Source organism: Simochromis diagramma, unplaced genomic scaffold, assembly GCF_900408965.1.
Source record: "Simochromis diagramma unplaced genomic scaffold, fSimDia1.1 OVJJ01000746.1, whole genome shotgun sequence".
Lineage (NCBI taxonomy): Eukaryota > Metazoa > Chordata > Actinopteri > Cichliformes > Cichlidae > Simochromis > Simochromis diagramma.
In genome coordinates, this window is record NW_024386757.1 from 2,450,652 (window position 1) to 2,463,663 (window position 13,012).

At 43.2% G+C, this 13,012-nt stretch overlaps 1 protein-coding gene across 2 annotated transcripts; it reads right to left on the bottom strand.

Annotated features, from left to right (window-relative positions):
* Positions 1-1,741: 1,741 nt before the first annotated feature.
* LOC120730965 lies at positions 1,742-10,671 on the bottom strand. Of its 2 annotated transcripts, XM_040027646.1 has the most exons (4): positions 10,582-10,671; positions 4,067-10,336; positions 3,639-3,819; positions 1,742-2,930 (listed from the first exon to the last, which is right to left on the bottom strand). In XM_040027646.1, the coding sequence occupies exon 2, from the start codon at positions 9,512-9,514 to the stop codon at positions 7,367-7,369; it is 2,148 nt and encodes a 715-aa protein (XP_039883580.1). In that variant the 5' UTR covers positions 9,515-10,336; positions 10,582-10,671; the 3' UTR covers positions 1,742-2,930; positions 3,639-3,819; positions 4,067-7,366. The 2 variants fall into 2 exon arrangements, with proteins under 2 accessions (XP_039883580.1, XP_039883572.1); XM_040027638.1 differs by having other exon boundaries at positions 1,742-3,819.
* Between the last annotated feature and the right edge of the window lie 2,341 nt (positions 10,672-13,012).

The following is a 13,012-nucleotide window of genomic DNA, read 5'->3' on the forward strand; positions in this document are numbered from 1 at the left end:
CCTGACAAGACAAGTGTCTTGTCTGGGTCTCTGTGTCTGAGTTTCCTGTTTTATTCTGAAGGTCCCCGTCTCATGTGAGTGTGTTCAGTTTACGTTTCCCCTGTCCCGTCAGCTCTGATTTCTCCCAGGTGTGTTGCCCTCCTGTTTCTCATCCCCCGATTACTGCTGTGTGTATTTAAGCCCTGTGTGTTCTGTTGCCGGTTTGTCTGTGTTCCACGGTGTCCTGTTCCTTGTCTGCGTCTCGCTGGCTCTCACCCCATTTGGTATCATCTCAGGTTTGTTATTTAGTTTTCCCAGTTTAGGTTTCTTTAGTTATTTGTCATCCCTCATTGCCTGTTTTGCCACTACGCCACTTTGTAAATAAACATCACTAGCATTATCATCCACCGCCTGCATTTTGGGTCCTTTCTCCCTCCAACACCACACAGCTCGCCTCGGCAGACGTGACAACTTCAACCTTTACTGGAGTTTTGTTTTTACACTAGTATCTCTACTTCTACTTAAGTACAGAATGTGTGTACTTTTGCCACCTCTGCCTGTGGTACACAGTCCATTAATAGAGATTAATCATATTCATGATTGAAGTATCTATTAATGGTAGGACTTCTTTGGGCAGTCTTGGAATGAGGTATTGAATGAGATGGATGGATCAATAGGATAGAAAGTCTCTAAATATCAATCATACTGAAAGTAACTGTACATAATTATATATCTGTGAGATTGTTATGAGTAATTATTTTTTAATTGTAATGTTATTTTATTTATAAAGAAATTCATGAAGTCATTACTAGTTAACGTTGAAGGAATATTCGACTCAACAGAGCTTTGATTCTTTGTCAGCCTAGCTGTAGTGCTGAAGAGAAACCCTGGGTTGTTATTTTCCCCAATAATTGAGAAATAAGAACATTTCCTAGCTTTACCAAGTTTTTTATATGGTAATCAATTATTACATAATTTACTAACAGGACATAAGACTTTTTTGTGGGTTTTTTTATGTTTAAATCACATTTTGCTGACATAGTCTGTATGGGAATAACAAGCAGGGCTTTGGGTAAACTTTAAGACGTTCCATAAATTAATATGAATGCACACTTACATTTATTTATACATTTAGAAATCTTATAAATCTTACACACACATTTGGAATACACATTTGCACATTCTTGTACTCATTTACAAATCTATGTAGAGATTACCAAACCAGATTAAACAAACACGGATCTGAAGATGCACACATAAATTTCAATATGCACACAGGAAACTCCAAACAGATTAAAAAACCAAAGTGCAGCTTGGGATACACACACTAATGGTTTTGCTACAATAATAGCCTCATATATTTGTCCTTGCCTCTCTGGAAGGACTGGGCCTTGGTCTGTCTGAAGGATTTCCCTCCTACTCGCTCAGTTTTTTTTAGCTTCTTGTTCCATGAGAAAAGTTCTCGTTTCCTGTTTTTTCGAGTGTTTATATAATTTGTTGCCAAAGTAGAGAATTTTCTTCCAAGACACCTTGCTGTTTGTGAGGTTTTTAATTTACAGCCATATAATACCTCCACATGATGTCCCTCTTTACAGCAACCTACGTGCATCTGCTCAGTGCAGCTGAGTTCATAACTGCACAACAACAAAGCCCAGCAGAACAGAAGTGAGGGGGCAGAGAAAAGTGTGGTTGGATGAGATGAGCAGCATTTGCACAGATATATCTACTTTCTGATGAAATTCCAAAGTGTGTGTAAGTTAACAGATTTATCAGTATTACAGCTCTATCACTAAGACACAAGAATCTGATGGACACTCTATAATCTACTCCACTCTATCAGATTTTGTCTTTTAAATTAATGTTTAAAAGACAATTTTAGTCTTTATTCTTTCAGCTGTGGCCTCGGTGGGGTTTAAGGGTCTGAGAACAACTAAAGAATAAATCTAAATACAGAATTCAAAAGTAGGGTTAGTCCACATGCAAATTTGACATACAGAGCAAATAGGTGCCCTACTTTCATGTGCTATATTAATGCTTACTGAAAAATAAAATAGCTGTAAAACTGTTAAAAACAGCCACCAGGAAAATAATTAAAGACTAAATTTGTGTCTAAGAATCCTTATTTGTTGCAAATGCATATCACAGAAATACAAATACTCTATATCAAAAAAGGCATTGCTTTCCAGAGAACTGATTGTTCAGTATGTGTTGATTTCACACCTGTTCATCACTAATCTGGAATCTGACCTGAGCAGGTTATATTGACTGTGCAAGTTACCACGGCAACATACTCCAGTGAGAAGTAAACCATGTTTGTAGTACAGAAAACCCACGGTTGACCCTGAAGTTATCCAGATAAGAAATAAATCCTCCCTCATAGTACAGGCCTCTGATGAGGCAGGATGTGTGTGTTTTCATGTGTTTATTATTAATCACATGATCTCATTTCTGTGGTGCACAGATTGTATAATGTATGCAGCAGCTGCTGTGATCCATCTGATGAAAGTTGTAGAAACCAAAGTCTTGAAAATATACATATCCCAAGTGCTCCTGTGTGTGTGTGTGATTTTTCACTTTGGCTTCTAATGGTCACAGAAAAAGGAAAACACACACACCAACAGTTCCTGAACTTAACACCTAATACCTATTAGAGAGGTTTCTAAACATCTGGATACTTCTATAATTCAAATTAATCTCTTTTCAAGAAAATAAACCACAAATTGATTTACAATAAAAATCAAATGAACACACATGAACTAACTAAGATAACAGGAAACACAAAATGCTGCCCAAACATGTATCAAAGCTGATGAATTTTAAGCTGTTTTTTTAAAGTGTTAATAGAGGGTGGTTATCTGTTCCAGCATTTTGAACCGAAGGTTTGGAATGCAGAATTCCCCTTTGCTTTCAGATCAGTTCATGGCATCACAAGAAAACCCCCATCTGCGGACCTAAGAATCAAGTTTGGAGAATAGGGGTGGAATATGTAATATAAGTCGCCTTATCGCCTAAGGCCATAAAAGTAAAAACCAAGCTTTTAAACCGAAATCTAGGGCCATAGAATTAATGTGAGCATCAAGTCCAAAGAATGACCAAAATTTAGCCTAAGATTCTACACCTTAGTTTTTACAGTGAATAAGAAAGATTTGAAACTCAGGAAATATGTTCTAGTTGTAGAAGGCAGAAAGATTATTTCCAACCTAATGGTGGTTATAATAAGTTACAGAAGTTCGCTAACAAACTTCAGGCTCATCCCAGTGGTCTAGAAAATAGATTAATCTCACCAGTCTTCATGATATGTATCTCAAAGGAGTTAAAAGTAGTATTCACTAGCTGAAAGTACCAGCTGGAAGTACAGCCAGCTCATCTCCACATCTAAAGGTCACGGTGAGATCAGAAAGGCACTGTCTACGTACGGGGCAAAGTTTAATAAAGGGAAAGCATTCCATAATTAGCTGCCATGTTTCAGTTAAAAACAAAATCCAGATTTTTCCTGAAGAACATGACATAAAAAACAAATGAGTAGAATAGAGTCATATTAATCAGCAAGTATTCCAGTTAATAAAGGAGGAGTGTAAGGGAGCAGTCCCCGAGACTCCTCAAGCAATGGGGTGATAATATCATTCGTATTCGTTTCTAAGGAAAGCTCCCTTTCTTACTTGACTGCATGGAAAAATGACCTCCAAATTGAGCTTCCTGTAGAAGATTGGAGATTGTAGTGTTCTGTTGCAGAGTGTAGCAACTCTGATCAAACACCAAGCTAAACCTCTGTCAATGAATACACAAGTCCGAGTAGAGTTGACTTTTTACTCGGAATCTTCATTTGACAAGCGGTGAAAACTGTAGTTGAAAAAAAATACAGAATAGAAAAAACGATTGTTTACATAAATATTGCATCACAAAATAACTCAAAATGTGACCTTACACCTTCGTGTTAGCTTTAGCAACAGTAATGATCATCAAAACTGCCTCTTTTTTTTTAACATGTACAAATCATCCTCCATGAATCACAAATAAAATATAATTTTTAACAAATACCGCTATTTATGCCTTTTTAACACCTTCATCATGAAATATATACACTTACGGCGTTGCCTGAACAATGTTCCCAAGTGGATGGCTGTGGATAAGCCTCAGAGCAAGACCGCATGTCACTCTCCCTCTTAGAGCAACCAGGAAGAGGAATTAAACAGGAAATGAAGCAATACAGGTAACCCACCGGGAAGTGAGGTTATTAGCAAGTTCACCTTCAAAATTAAAGCTTCTTAACATTTTTAACTCTTTTTACTGTTCTTTTTAACTTAAATACATACAAAAGAATTATTTTAAAGCAAACATTAAAGATAAATGACATAAATGCCTTTGAGGCATCACACTCCCCACCTGGCCTGTGTGAGGCCACTATGAACTTGAATGAGTCCAAACAACAGTCCTTAAATCAGTCCTTAGGCAGAAGAAGAACTACTTCTGCAACTGGCCTAAGGAAGGTTCTTGTGTCACCTTGGTCGGTCGTTTTTATTTCAACCTTTCTCACATGTCCATCCTTCCCAGGAAAGGTTGCTGTGACTATGGCCATGGGCCAGTAGGTGCGGATGGTCTGCTTGTCCCTGAGGAGGACCAGATCCCCAACTTGAAGGTTTCTGCGTGTCACTGTCCATTTTTGTCTTTGTTGTAAGGATGGTAAGTATTCTTTGCTCCAACGGGCCCAAAACTAGTTCGCGAGCGCTTGAACTTGCCTCCATTGTTTTGTGAAGAGGTCCTTGTCTGTGAAATCTCCTGGAGGAGGTGGAACTCCTGATTTCTGTGTGAGGAGCATGGCTGGTGAAAGAATGAAAGGTTGGTTTGGGTCTGTAGACACAGGTAGGAGTGGACGTGCATTGATGATAGCTGTAATTTCTGCCATTAGTGTTGACAGCACTTCATGGGTCAGGCGACTCTTTTGCTGCAAGAGCATTGAATCAAGGATTCTCCTGGCAACACCAATCATCCGTTCCCATGAGCCTCCCATGTGGGAAGCATGTGGAGGTCTGAAGTTCCAGCTACATCCTTGCTTGCTGAGGTACCCCTGTACAGTATTATCCATCTCCAACTCCTTGCTAGCTCCAGTGAAGTTGGTCCCACAATCAGACTGAAGTTCCTTTGCAGGGCCTCTGAGAGCGAAGAACCGCCTGAGAGCATTTATACAGCTAGATGTGTCCATAGACTCAATCAGCTCAATGTGGACGGCCCTTGAACTCAAACAACTAAACATCATGGCCCACCGTTTGCTCTCTGCCTGTCCTCCTCTGGTGCGTCTGGCTACAACAGACCAAGGTCCAAAGACGTCAAGCCCCACGTATGTGAAGGGAGGGCAAACCTTGAGACGTTCCGGCGGTAAGTCAGCCATACGTTGTTCTTCCGGTCTCCCACGCAGCTTCCGGCAGATTACGCATTTGTGTAGGACTGAATTGATTAGTCGCTTCCCACCCAAAATCCACAGTCCAGCTGCCCTTACTGCACCTTCTGTGAGATGTCGACCCTGATATCTCACCTGCTCATGGTGATGTCGTACGAGCAGTAAGGAAACGTAGCTGTCCTTGGGTAGGATTACTGGGTTCTTTTCTTCACACGTTAGTTGAGAATGTTTCAGTCTGCCTCCAACACAGATGAGACTACTCTCCAAAGTTGGACTGAGTTTATGCAACGGGCTGTTTGTGGGCACCACTTTGTTTGCTTGGAGGGCCGACAGTTCCTTGGCAAAGGCTGGCCTTTGTGCTGCTTGCAGAATGACATGTTTCGCTTGAGCTATTTCATCCACAGTACGAGGTAAGCGACATGTGTGCCATCCTGTACACCTGCTGTTTTGGTTTGAATGTTTGTGAGATCTTGCCACATGGATAAGGAAAGCCACTGCTCGCAGTAGAGAGGCAAAGGTGGAGAAACGGCGAAAGCGATCAGGGGTAAGTACAGGTTCCTTCAGATGAGTAGTGTAGGTGCGTACCTGTGGTCGAATCTCTGAGTCATTTCCTGGGTCGATGAGCTCAAACGTCTCACTGGTTTGTGTTGTTTCTGCAGATAACTGATGCAGGAATGAAGGTCCGGTGAACCAAGAACTCTGTGCCAGATGGGACGCAGGCAGAGATCTGGATGCATGGTCCGCAGGGTTTTCTTCCGTGCACACATAATGGCATTGTTCTGGTCTGGTAGATTGTCGGATACGTTGGACTCTGTTATGGACATATGTGTAGAAGCGTTTTGTCGTATTACAAATGTACCCGAGTACCACCTTACTGTCCGTGTAGAACCTGACAGCATCCAGTTTCAGATCCAGCTCCTCTCGGATGAGATCCGCCATTTCTACTGCAAGGACAGCAGCGCAGAGTTCGAGCCTCGGGATTGTTGGTTCAGACTGGGGTGCTAATTTGGCTTTGCCCATAACAAATCCTACTTCCACTTTTCCATCCTCCTGGATGGCTCTCAAGTAGGCGATAGCCCCAATGGCCATAGTTGAGGCATCTGAGAATACAAACAACTCTGTGCGCACAGCTTTGGTGAACGAGGTTGATGTGTATGTACGTGGCACATGAAGCTCCTTTAGGACTTGAAGAGAATCTCTCTAGGTTTCCCATTTCTTCAGCTTGTCTTCTGGGAGAGGTGCATCCCAGTCAGTCAGTTCCGAACTAAGTTCTCTAAGAAGAGCTCGTCCCTGGATTGTGACAGGTGCCAGCATACCCATCCGATCAAAAACACTATTGACGGTAGAGAGGACTCCACGTCGGGTGAAAGGTTTGATAATAGTTGATGCAGAGAATGTGAATGTGTCTTTTCTGATCTCCCAAAGCAAACCCAGGCTGCGCTGCATGGGTGCTGTCTCCCCGCTCAAATCCAGATCCTTGATGAGCAGGACACAATCTTCTGGCGGGAAAGCTCCAGTGACTGCTGGGCTGTTCGACACAAACTTGTGCAAGCGGAGGTTTGATTCAGCAAGTGAAGCCTGAGTCCGTTGGAGAAGAGTGATTGCTTCTGCTTCAGATGGGAGAGACACCAAGCCATCATCCACGTAAAAGTGCTTTTCCACAAATTTCATTGTGTCGGCACCATACTTCTGGGCACCTTCAGCAATGGCTCTTCGCAGACCATAGATGGCCACAGCCGGAGATGGTGAGTTGCCAAAGACATGAACCCTCATACGGTAGTCGATAACTGCCATGGTGAGGTCGTTGTCCTCATACCACAAAAACCGGAGGAAGTTGCGGTGCCTTTCATGGACCAAAAAGCAGTGAAACATTTGTTGGATGTCAGCGAGGATAGCTACTCTCTCCCTTCGAAAGCGTAGAAGGACACCCAAGAGAGAATTGTTGAGGTCGGGACCAGTCAGAAGCACGTCATTGAGGGAGACCCCGCAGTACTAAGCGCTGGAATCAAAAACCACCCTGATTTGGTTGGGCTTTTGTGGGTGGTATACCCCGAATGATGGAAGAAACCAGCACTCTTCACCTTCCCTCAAGGGTGGTGCCACCTCTGCGTGACCATTGGCAATGATCTTCTCCATGAATGCCACATATTGCTTCTGCATCTCGGGTTTCTTCCTGAATTGGCGTTGCAAGGATTCAAACCTCTGAACTGCATGCTCTTTATTATTTGGCAAACGTTGCCGTGGCTCCTTGAACGGCAATGGAGCAACCCAACTACCAGTGTCATCTCTGTGGACATTTGTATCCATGATCTCTAGGAAGAGGGTGTCTTCTCTTGATGGGGCAGGTTTGTTATCGTGTTCAGATTGGTTAAACACTGTGTGTCCTAGCATCCTCTCTGGCATTTTGTTAGACTTGCTGAAGCTTGGCTGTGTTTCTTTGACCTGCATGAAACTTGCACAGGGCTGAAATATGGAATGGCGACCGCTGTCTAGCACATGGGTCTTGAATGTGTCAACCGTTGGCTTATGCACATTACCTAGGCACACCTCCCCTATCACCACCCAGCCTAGATCGAGACGTTGTGCAAAGGGAGCGTTGTGTGGCCCGTTAACTTGCTGCCTGACCTTGTGTGCTCTAAGCACGTCTCTCCCGAGCAGCAGGAGTATCTCTGCTTCTGGGTCTAGATCGGGGATGTGTTTGGCTATATGGTGGAGATGAGGATGATGCAAAACTGCACCTGGTGTTGGGATTTCAGCTCGATTGTTAGGGATTTCAGGGCACTCAAGGAGTGGTGGAAGAGGTATGAGAACGTTGTCGTTCAACGACTCTATCTGGAATCCTTCTGCCTTCCTGCCATACGTTTCGATGACGCCGGAGCATGTTCTGAGATGGTATAAGAGTGGTTTGTTCTCCACACCAAACAGCTCAAAGAACTCTGGCCTGGCTAAAGAGCGATTGCTCTGGTCGTCCAGAATTACATAAGCTTTAATGGCTTTGTGTTTTGAATGTTTGGGGTAGACCTTTGCAAGGCAGATCTTAGAGCAAGAACGACCCCACTGGCCGGGGCCACAAACCTCTGTGCAGCTGGTTCTAACATCAGTTACATTAGAGTCATCTTCTCCCTCCCCGCCGTTCTCTTGTGGTGGTGGAGGAACCTTGGTGAGTTGAGGTTGTGGGCCAGGGTGCATGGCTGCATCATGATAGATGCTTTCACACTCTAAGCATTTCACGGAGGATTTGCAGTCTTTAGCAACATGTGAAGTTGAAGAACAACACTTGAAGCATATTCCTTTCTGTTTTAGAAAGGCCTTCCTGTCATCGATGGACTTGTTTCTGAATGTCCTGCATTTTTTAAGTGGGTGAGGTTTATTGTGCAATGGGCAGTTTTTGTTAGGGTCGTTGTTGATTGTAGAGACATCTGTTTTGTGAACCGCGATAGACTTGTTGGTGTTAAAGCTCTTCATAGGTAATCTTTCTGGTTTTGTGGGGTTTGCGCCGTTGCTTTGACGAATAAAGCTGGGGTCATTTCGCTTCTTTGCCTCATGACAGACAAAGTTACAAAAGTAACTAAAGGGAGGGAAGCAGCCGTTATTCTCCTCTTTGTACCACGACCCAGATGACACCCACTTCTCCTGGAGCCCATAGGGGAGCTTGTCTACTATGGGTCCAATACCTCTGGAGGTGTCTAGATATGACAGCCCAGTGAGGTATCCATCCTCCTTGGCGCCTTGTATCTCCATAAGCAAATCCCCAAGTTCACGTAATCTGATGTGATCTTTGGCTGCAATTTTTGGAAAACTGTCAAGTCTCTGAAACAGCGACTGCTCGATCATCTCAGGGGCGCCATAGCAGTCATTCAACCTCTCCCATGCCTTGCGCAGAGCCAAACCGGCATTATTCACATGCACTGAGCATATGCATCTTATTTGCTGTCCAGACTCTTTTCCAGAGGTCCAGAGGTCTAATTCTTGTGTTTCTGTAAGTTGAACCTCAGCCACAGCGTTAGTGAATGAGGACCGCCATGCACGGAAATTCTCTGGCTTATCATCAAATTGGTACAGTCCTGACGTAACGAGATCACGTCGCGCCAAATATTGTGCCAGAGGGTCTGGTGGTTGTGACACGCTCACTGGAAGCATATGCCGGGGTGTTTGTGATTGAGCACCTATATACGTGCGAGGGTTTGTCCTTTTGACGTCGGTCTTCAATTCAGCTCTGGTCAGTTTAGACAGGTTTGTTGTGGGTGGATGCGTCCCATTATCCGCTTCAGGCTTGGGCTTGCTATTGCTATGTTGGAATTCCGCTAAGCATACAGGTGGATGCCATGTTCTGAAACTGTCTTGTGATTCTGCACGGTCTACAGATTTAACAGGTGGGACAGATACTGGTGCAAAGGTAGACTGATTCTGATCATTTTGAGAGCAAACATATCACTAATACGTTGCAATCTAAGCCTGTCTTTTGACTCAGATTTCACATTTTCTACATTTCCATGCATTTCTGCTACATCTTCTAACACCTGTGCTTCAGCGATGGCTGCGTCTTCTTCACGATTTAATGTTAGCACTTCCAGCTCTGTATCAATTCTAGCGGCTTCCAACTGATTTTGAGCTTCTCTAGTTTTCCTTTCTGCTTCTCTAGCAGCCTTTTCCTGTTTTAATTTAGCCTCGTGGCTAGCATATGATGCTCGTACCTTAGCAGCTTCTGCTTTAGCTCTGGCGCGAGCCGCACTTACAGATGATGCTGATGTCACGTTGCTCCTGGTATTTGATACCGATGACTTGTTGCTTGCTGCCATCACGAACACGTAGGACCATCGAGTGCCGCCTTTTCACTGTAGTGTTCTGTTGCAGAGTGTAGCAACTCAGATCAAACACCAAGCTAAACCTCTGTCAATGAATACACAAGTCCGAGTAGAGTTGACTTTTTACTCAGAATCTTCATTTGACAAGCGGTGAAAACTGTAGTTGAAAAAAAAATACAGAATAGAAAAAATGATTGTTTACATAAATATTGCATCACGAAATAACTCAAAATGTGACCTTACACCTTCGTGTTAGCTTTAGCAACAGTAATGATCATCAAAACTGCCTTTTTTTTAACATGTACAAATCATCCTCCATGAATCACAAATAAAATATAATTTTTAACAAATACCGCTATTTATGCCTTTTTAACACCTTCATCATGAAATATATACACTTACGGCGTTGCCTGAACAATGTTCCCAAGTGGATGGCTGTGGATAAGTCTCAGAGCAAGACCGCATGTCACTCTCCCTCTTAGAGCAACCAGGGCCCTGTTTCAGGAAGCCGGTTTAGTGGAAAAACTGAGTAAGTATACCCTGAGTTAACGAAAACTCTGGGTTTTCGGTTTCACAAAGCGAGTTCAGATGAAGCCTCAGTGAGTCACCATGACGACACACTCCGTGAAGCTAACCTGCCCCCTAGCAGGTTTACTACAACTAACCCTGACTGTCTCCGCCCCTTTGTCGGAAACCTGACAGTAGGAAGTGTCGGACATGGCGTGCCCCTGCCTTGAAGAGCCAGTAGATCGTGAAGCCCGAATTCTCTGCAGAGCTCTCCGCCGGGAGAGAGTGATTAGAGCGCGTTTGGACATTTTATCATTTCCTGATGATTTTCTGTGCGAACGTTACCGTTTCTCAGCACAATCTATAAGTTATTTGGATAACATCCTCAGGCCATATATTACGCATGTGACACATCGCGGACATGCTCTCAGTTCATTACATATTATTTGTATTGCACTTCGGTTTTTTGCAAACGGGAGCTTTCTGTATAATATTGGTGACGCTGAGCACGTTTCCAAGGCTACCGTCTGTCGGGCAGTCAGGAATGTTACAGTTGCACTGAAACGTCTCCTGTACTCGTCTGTGGTGTTCCCCGGTCATAGACCCACAAGATTTATCAAAGAGGGATTCCACAAAATTGCAGGTATCAGGATGACCAAAACTTAATTTATGATGTGGTGATACTTGGACTACTACTTAAATTTTACATTTATTTTCAGGGTTCCCAGGCGTGATTGGCTGTACAGATGGCACTCACATTCCAATCATTGCTCCTTCAGTAAATGAAGGAGACTATGTGAACAGGAAGTCTTTCCACAGCATTAATGTACAGGTACATAGTTCCCTGTAGCATTTCAAACTAACATATTATTTCATTATAGTAATGGATGCTAATTTGTGTTCTCTGCACTTTGAAGATCATATATGATGCTGCCAACATTATCACAAATGTGGAAGCCAAGTGGCCAGGCTCTGTCCATGACTCACAAATATTCCGTGAATGTACACTGAGCACAAAATTTGGACATGGTGAGTTGAGAATACTTTAAAATATATAAAGACCAATTGCTTCAGGGACATTTGAACTGAAGTGTATCCTTCTGTCTTAGGAGAGTTCACTGGCTACTTGCTTGGTGATAGGGGGTATCCATGTTTACCCTATTTGCTTACCCCTTACCCTGACCCTGAACCGGGCCCACAGCAGCGATATAATCTGGCTAATTGCAGGACAAGAGCCAGAATTGAAATGACTATCGGAATGCTTAAGGCCCGGTTCCAGTGCCTGCAAAGACTCAGGGTCACCCCAGAAAGGGCATGTGACATTATTGTGGCCATGTGTGATTCTTCACAACATTGCCACAATTAGAGGAGAACACTGTCCTTCTGAACCAAACATCAGCAGTGATCCAAACCATGAACATCCTGACCCTCCCACGGACATACAAGATGGAAGCGCAGTCAGAGACACCATATGTCACAATCATTTCTTTTGACCCATCACCTCAACATGTTGAAAGAAGAATAAACAGATTTTGTGTTCAACTGGCTTTATTGGTCGCCTGTGTTTCCTGTACACAAAGTATTAAAAGATGTAAACCTCATAAAGTGTCTCTGTTGCTTCCTCCTCTGTAACAGCTGTCAATGTTTCTTCATTATTTTCCTGTAGTAAAGAAATAAACAACATTGCTGTTCTACTGTAAACTCATGTAATCTGTGGAGTATTACTCACAACTGCATGTTGGTCTGGCTCAACAGGAGGCTGCACCAGATGCAGTACACCACCACCATCAACTGATAGTATATGAGGTTTATACAGGTCACTTATAACTTACAAGGGACCAAATGGCAATTAACAAACATACCAATCACCTTACACTTCATTGTCATATTGCTCTCAAAGACAACCAAGACTGAGGGAAGGCAAAATCAGTAGGAAAATAACTTCACTACAAAATAATCCATTATGGTAAAGAGTTTATCAAATGAATGAGTAGCACTGCAAAGGTGACTGTGAAGACAGGATGTATGCACATCATGTCTTATTTTGAATTTACCCCCTATGTAGGCACTTGTGTCTTGCAGGGTTATTGACTCAGAGGATGTCCCCGCAGAGATGCCTTCGGCCACAGGGCGCCCACTGTTTTGGCTGAGGGCCAACTGCTCAGCCTCTGTGAGTGGTGGTGGTGGAGGACCCCCACCTGTTTTTCAGGCCTCCGCTTTTTTTCTGTTGGCTATAACGGGTCACATTTGAGCATACAGAGTAAGCAAATATGTACTTGTAATGTGCTCAGATAATTTCAATAAGTGCTTACAGAAAGAAAATTAA

Coding starts and splice junctions, on each gene's coding strand:
- LOC120730965 (XM_040027646.1), bottom strand. CDS start 9,514: ATGCTTCCAGTGAGCGTGTCACAACCACCAGACCCTCTGGCACAATAT.